The sequence below is a fragment of the Cariama cristata genome, unplaced genomic scaffold, assembly GCF_000690535.1.
Source record: "Cariama cristata isolate BGI_N322 unplaced genomic scaffold, ASM69053v1 scaffold10444, whole genome shotgun sequence".
NCBI lineage: Eukaryota > Metazoa > Chordata > Aves > Cariamiformes > Cariamidae > Cariama > Cariama cristata.
The window spans coordinates 1-7,513 of NW_009614662.1; the positions used below are offsets into that span (position 1 = coordinate 1).

Here is a 7,513-nt window from a genome sequence, read left to right on the forward strand (position 1 = left end):
TACCACACTTTGATTGAGGGGTCATCTGTCTCTCCAGGATTTTGCATTCTAATTGAGGTAGTTGTAGCTGTGATCCGTATCCAGGGAGCACCCTACTGGGACAGGGTGTACTCTGCCAGTCTAGCTAGACGAGAAATACCTAATGGCCCTAAATTCCCCAGGCATCACTTCCAAGGAAGTGGCAGGGCTGCAGCTGAAAGCGGGTGAGCCAAGCATGGGGAGCCAGCTCAGAGAGTGGTTTTTGGTGTGTTTCAGTCTCCAGAGGGGCTGGAGGGAAAGCTGTCGAGACTGGGGACCAGTCTGCAGATAGCATAGAATGGCTGTGGGCCCTGGGCCCTGTGCGGGTGATGGGGGACACACATCAGGCCTCCTGGGTAAAAAAAGCAAAGCAGCTCAAAAGAAATATTGTTAATAACTCTGATCAGGACTTGGTTTTATCCTTGTGGGGTTCAGTTGTTTCTGGGCTTGAGCTAAAAGCCCAGCTGTAAGGCTTGCTTTTCCTTAGCTACCACTGTGCCTGTCCTGTGTCATAGGACACCCCCTGTGCTGGGGTGCATGTGAAAAACTTGGCAGGCACCTGCACCCCCACAGAGCCAGGGAAACAACATCAGTGTGGTGTGCGAGTCCTCCGAGATGTGTTTGTGAGCCTTGGGCCTGAGAGTGCTTCCTGCCAGTCTGGGAAGAGCCAAGACAATGCCTAATTTTGGGGAGAAATCTCCACTCCCCTGCCCCTTAACCCCTGTCTCCCAAAGAAGCAGCAGGTAAAGGACCATGCCCAGCGTCACACTGCCTGTCCCACACTGAGATGGTCTCAGATGCCACACACTGCGCTCGTGGATTGGAAGCCTTGTCTCTCCATCCTGTGGTGCTCATGGAAAGGCAGCAGGCAACTGGAAAGCCCTCCTTCCCTTGAGCAAGAAACAGGTCTGACTATGTGTTGTTAGATGTGGTATCTGCCATCAGAAGTGACAGCTGCCACCAATATAGATATAGTAGATAGGAATGGAAAGCATTTCTGGATTATCTGGAAAGTCTGTTTGTTTTTGTCATCTTGTTTATATTGCAAAATGTGATTAATGAGGGCTAGTGACCAAGTACAAAGCAAAACATGCTTTGTTTTTCTGTGAAAAGGTGTCCCTGTGTTGGCTGCTAGTGTTATTTTTGCTCTATATTGTGTTGACACCAAGGAGTCACAGCCAAGAATCAGGTGCCACTGCCCCAGGCACAGAGCAGAAACAATAAAGACCGTCTCTGCCTTTCCTGCCTTCCTGAGGCACGCACAATGTCAGTCTCTTGGGCATGACCCAGCTGAAAACTATTGGGTGGACTAGCAGGCTGGAGTAATCACTGCTCATAAATAAGCACTTGATTTGCCTCAGCTATGCCAGGCAGGATGCGTCCATCCTGGCAGTGCTGCTGAAGTCCTCTCCACTGGCTGGTGAACATCCTTCTCCCACTTGTTCCTTGACGGTCTCAGGAAATCTGTGTCCCTTTTGCCAATGGCAGTAACAGTCCAGGTCTCAGCTCCCTGGAGAAATTTGCTGCTCTCGTTAGCATTTAGATGCACCTTTTCTGCGGAGGTGAGACCTCATTTGTCCTCCCTGATCTCAGTGGGAGACAAAGGCACAGCTACAAACTGGAGTGCACGTGGCTTGTGTTATCCTGGCTCTGTGTCTAACTGGGGGTGTTGGAGGGAGGGAGCATGGATAAGGTCATGCTAAAAAACTCTCAGGTTGGTATGCTTCGCGCATATGGCACTATGTTTGTGGTATTTAAAGGGTATTTAGTCCACAATGTCACTTTTATAAACAAGTACTTGAGAACACCAAAAAATCTTAGCATCATCCAGAAACAGACCATCTAGGTATACAAATATTAAATGAATAAATTTATTAACTGTGGTCACCCTTTAGAGCATGCTAAGTTCATGCAGTTCCAGTGCAGAGCATGCTGGCTTGGTACAGATCAGTGGTGGGGGGGAACAGCTCATCTTTTGGAGCAGGTAGATGACCATGACCAGATGACACAAGAAGGGATGAGGATCTTCATCAGGGAACACTCCTCCAGGTGCAAGTGTTTCTGGGGACATGGTGAGGGATGTATGGCATTGGCTTCAGAAGGAGGGTCCTGGGACAAGAGGTAGTGCAAGATGTGCAACCACTTACACAGCTGTGAATGTGGCTGGGAACTTGGGGGAGAATCCGGTGCTTTTCAGGCTTTGGGAAAATGTGTCTGATGTTCCATGTTAAGGTCTTAATGTGTTGCATTGAAATGAATACCATAAAATCTCGGTTTCATTTTAAAGTTGTTTTTCATGGCAAATTATCTCAGAACCATGGTTTTCCTTGCCACCAGGGCTTTGTACATGTTCTGCCTCATAGCCCATAATCCGGGGGTTTTGGGGAGCGCTCTCCTGGGCCAGTGCAGTGGTCCTTCTCCCCTCTTTCCCCAACTTTCTAACATGTTGTCTGGGCCTTCTGCAGGGGTGACTCCGTTTCTCATGAAGCCCTCGTGTCCCTCCTTTCTATTGTTAGCAATTAAAAAGCTTCCGTTTCAGAAAACCACCACCGTGGGACGTTCGCATGGTGGGAGTCTTACCCCTGCTGCAAGGAGATGAATGGGTGAACCTGAGCCTCAGTCTCCATTTTGGGAGCTACAGCCAGGGAGCAGCTTGCTGCTAGGAGGCTAAAAGCCATGCAGACCCCAAACAGAAAGCCCGGTGGTTCCCTGCCATTTCTTTTCTCCCTACTTGTCCACATGCCATTTCCTTACAGGCAGGGGCTCTAAAGGCACTTACAGAAACAAAGGAAAGCCACCATCGGTGTGCCTGCTGGCAGCGTCCCAGCCACATCAACGGATGCGAGATAAACAGCAGTCCCTGTATGTGCTCGTATTCCTGCCACAGCCTCTGGGAGCAGTTGCACTCCAACTAGTGAACTATTCCATTTTCCCTTCTGGCTTTCCCTTATCTAAGCAATCCAAACAGTCAGAAACCTTCCTAGCAAATACCAGTGCTGGCTACTGGTGGGCTGTGCAAGGAAACCCCACCCCAAGGAAAAGATTTTTTTACAGGTGTGCTTGAGGGAAGCATTTGTTGAGACACGTTTCTCTAGCAGACACTGATTGCTGTCAACAGCATGAGGCTGCCTTAATGCCTGTGTGTTCGTTGGTGTGGCTGTGCCTAGGTAGAAACAGTTGAGGGTTTTTTTTTCATGTTTGTTTGTTTGTTTGTTTGGTCTTTGGGGCTACAGGGAGAGGGTGGGATTTTTGTGCTAATATCACATAAGCCCAGGAAGGCACATTGTAGGAGCAATGAAGTCAGGCCTGAATTTAGTGCTAATTGCAAGTCTTAGGAGTTTGCGTCACATGGATCCATCGTTCCTGCTTCAGTGCCCCGTCCTGTTGACCAGCACATGGCTTTTTATTGGGAACGATAGGTGGGGAGCTAGAAATCAGTTGTTTGGTTCGCAGCATGTGTAAAGCTCTCTCCTCTGCTGAGAGCATCGTCCTCCACGTCCGGGAGCTCCTTGCTGTCCCTTTATGCCAACAGCATTTGCGAGCAGCTGCAGTTGTCTCTGTCCTATTACTCTCTGCTCAGAGGAAGACCAGCCTCGCACAGGTCTGGCCCCTGGCTGTTCTTTCCTCCTGCAGACTGTCCCTTCTTTCCCACTAATTTTTCTTTCCCACTCCCACAAAGAAAGGTGCCTCTCTGCACTCCCACACCCCACACTGCTGCCAATAGCTTTCTCCACCTGCTAGCTGCTCTCGTCAAGCTGGGGTTGCCTTGCAAGTGCCCCAGGGATAGATTTTCATGTGGCTCCCCCATTCCGTCATTCCTGGATTTTAACATTGTCTTTTTTCCTCCCTTTCCACCACAGGGACATCCTGAAAAGTGGAGGCACAGCTGTGGATGCTGCCATCGCTGGCTTGATCTGCTCGTCGGTGATGAACCCTCAGAGCTCAGGCCTGGGTGGTGGGGTCATATTTACCATCTATAATGCCAGCACAGGTATGGGCCAGCCCTGGCCTCTCCATGGTGCTCCATCTCCCTGCGGACACCCAGCTGCTGTGGAGAAGTCAGAACCCTTTATGTTCTCTTGGAGCAATTTTTTGAATATAAAAGCTGCATCCTCTGGTCACAAACCATGCTTTTGCTCTTAACCCAAAGCATCCATTAGAGGGAATGCATCTTTTCACAGCAAGAACGTGCAGGGCGGGGAAGGAGCTTTGAATTTAAAATGAACTGACCTTGCCTTTCCATCCCTCTCCAAAGAAATCTCAAATTATATTTCAAAGTCAGAACGCTGACAGTGCAGCAAGGTGTGAGCAGTGTTATCTATCTGAGCTGCTGCTGGGCTGCTGTGGAGGTGGACGGGAGCGAAGTGAGGCGTGTGTGCTGGCAATGGGCACAGCAATATGGGGCTGTCGCTGGCTCAGCTGAGCCCTTGAGCTGGGACTTCAGGGGCTCATCCTGCACCAGCAGCTCCGGCAGTGCCTGCCGACACGGGGGCTGCATCTCACGCTGCTCTCGCTGGCGTGGGGAGGACTCCCCAGCACGACGGTGAGACTTCCTTCCTGTCCCAGGAGATGCATCTTCGCTTCAGAAATCTAAATCTAGCAATGTTCAGGGCCTGATGGGAAGCCTTTCTGTGTTTGGCTTAACTCCTAGTGTTGTGTTCTTGCTTTTATGTTTTTAATTTTATTTTTTTTTTTAAACTGTCTTGGCTCCCAAAATCCCCCAGAGCTTATAGATCTAAATAGTAAAATCAACAATGAACGCAGTAACAGTATTGTCGTTTTAAAAACCCTGCCAAGTAGTCTCACACAGTCATGAGTCTGGAAATGCTTGGGTGTATCTTATGCAATAGCATAATTTGGCAAAATACCTATATTGTTCTTTTTTCCCTTTTGGCAGAGCCATGTAACTTTGTCTCCTATCAACAGTCCTCTTCTGGTACCTGACTTATCCTGCTGCACAGAGCCACGCATGGCCATGCACGGCTCAGGTACTTGGTACACTAGGTAGCACTCTGGGCTCCTGCAGCACAGCTGGCTCTGTGGACTGTGATAGGAAAAGAGAAATACAAGGCAGAGGAGGAGGTGAAATAATAGGCTAAGCCTGAAATACGAGGGTATACAAGTGGTTTTTTTTTTTTCCCTGTCAAGCTTCCTGATACATAGAGGGTCTTTCAGTATCACCATTCTGCTTATAAACATGATGGACATGCCTCACGATCACTTGGAAAATGGTCCACCAAGGAGCATGAGGCTCACGTTACATCTCAGACATGTCCCACCTGTAGAGGAAGGGCAGGAACCTGCAAATCCGATGCGAAGCATCACGTCCCAGCCCATGTCCCAGACCCAAAAGCCCTGGAGGGGGGACCTTAACTGGCTGGAGACAGGCCCTGGCTTTACCCCTGTACCTTTGTTGCCTCTAGGTAGGCATTGCTCAGTTTGCTCTAAATAAAAGCATGGGAGCAAACGACAGTGTGTGCCAACTGCAGCCTGACCCTGCAAGTGTGCTTGACACGTTTGGGAAAAGGCTTCAGGGCAGTCCAGCATGGTGTCGCGGGCTCTGGGCTAGCAGCCTGTGCGGTGCTCACAGCTGGCTGAAATGTGATGTTCTCCTGCTTCAGGAAGACAATGTTACGCATTTCCCCCTTCTCCTTTCTAGGAACAGTCGAGGTGATCAACGCCCGCGAGACAGTCCCACGAGTGTTTCCGCACAATTTATTGTCTGGCTGTACTGCTGGTTTTCCCATTGGTAAGGACACAGAGTGGGCCCTGAGGGCTGTGTGGCTTCCTGGCATGCAGGGCGCAAAGCTCAGGGTGGGGGAACTGAGGACCTTGCTGACTTTAGCTGAAGTTCTGTTGAACTGATCACACTCTTCTTGGATTGATTTTTGCAAAAGAAAATATACTAGGTCCATAAAAATTCCTATTTCATAGTAACATTGGCAACCTGACCCATGAGGAGGTGGGCAACAAAGCATAAGGAGAAATCACAATGTAATTTCTCTTCACAGGAATTCTGCATTTCAAGGCAAGATTTCCAAAGAACTCATTTCCCAGCAGTTCTTACAGAGAAAAATAAAGTCAATACCTGCTCAGACTTTCTGGAAATGAAATAAATCAATATCTAGTGTGCTTACCCATGTCCTTACATTGGGGAAGCAACCTGGAGCATTAGGAGTTGAGTTGCTGGGCTCCAGCTTGGCTCAGCTACCTCTTTGCTCCCATCTGAGGAGGCTCCACATCCATTTGCTGTTACCGGTTGGGCAGCAGGCACTATCGCTTTAGCAGCACATCTTGATTATCTCCACCTTTCTTGCTGCATACATTCCCTTTCCCTAGCCCATTTGGGGGGGGCATGTCCTAGTTCCTGGAAAAGATGTTCTTATCCTTGGAAGAAAAGCCTGAAAAGGAATCAGGAACAATTCTTGTTGGAAGGGACAGTTGGAGGTCTCTGCTCCAACATCTGCTCAAAGCAGGGTGATGTCAGCGTTAGCGCAGGCTGCTCAGGGCCTTGCCCTGTCACATTTTTTAGCCTCGCCAAAGATGGAGAATTTCACAGCTTCATTGTTCTAGTGTTTGACCAGGCTCCACATGAGCGCTTTTTCTCTTGTGGCCAGCTGCCATCTCCTTTGCCACAACGTGTGCCTGTTGCCTCTTGTGCTTTCAGCGTGCACCTCTCAGTCTGGCTCTAGCATCTCTGTATCCCTTCTATTAGGTAGTGGAAGAAATATATGAACAGAAAAAGGTAATAAAAAAACCAAGCCTGCTTTTAGAAGCTATAGTTGCCTCTACAAATCTGCACTTCCATGGGAGTGCTTTCAGGGAGGTGAAACCCACAAGCCAGTGACTTACTGGATGTGACACTGCCGTTCTGCTCTTCAGGTTCCCGCTGGATTGCTGTACCAGGAGAACTCCGTGGGTATGAAGAAGCACATAAGCGATACGGCCGCTTACCATGGAAAGCCCTGTTTGAACCAACGATTAAGCTCCTTTCAAAGCCACTTGTCATTTCCCCAATCATGGGCAAAATGATGGCTCACCCAGCCTTCTCCAGTCCAGGAAAAAGCCTGTGGTAAGACCCATGAATTAAATTGCAGGGTGAGGACCACCGTTTCCTCAGCTCCTGACCGTTCTTCCGTGATGTGCTGAAGTGGAACGCAGGCTGCTGTTGCAACTTGTGCTCAGTGAATACTTGCTATGGAGAGGGAGGGAATAACAGAAGTGGTTTGTTTGGGTTTTGGTTTTGTCTTTTTCTGACAGCAACCTTTTTTTTTTTGTAACTTAGAGTGGCTTGGCACAGCAAAACTGTCCGCTAAGCACATCTGCTCATGAGGAGGAGCTGGCTGTATGTGGCCTGCCTCCGTCTGTGTGGAAATCATCCCCTGATAGCAAGGCCCTACAGCAGACACTCGTTTGGAGAAGCCCCACTGACAAGAGCCAGGGTCAAAGCGTTGGGTCCCGTGGAGGAGACTTTGTCTGAGGAAAGAGGGCCTGG

The 7,513-nt window shown here is 49.2% G+C and overlaps 1 protein-coding gene across 1 annotated transcript in view; it reads left to right on the top strand.

Annotated features, from left to right (window-relative positions):
* Nucleotides 1-3,878: 3,878 nt before the first annotated feature.
* The window catches only part of GGT5 (gamma-glutamyltransferase 5), a gene marked incomplete at its 5' end in the record, with an annotated part of 8,863 nt that continues 5,228 nt past the window's right edge, over nt 3,879-7,513 (top strand). The window contains 3 exons of the mRNA XM_009699512.1: nt 3,879-4,009; nt 5,678-5,767; nt 6,901-7,090. Of these exons, the coding sequence (XP_009697814.1) occupies nt 3,879-4,009; nt 5,678-5,767; nt 6,901-7,090 (411 nt within the window). The remainder of the gene's footprint in view (nt 4,010-5,677; nt 5,768-6,900; nt 7,091-7,513) is intronic.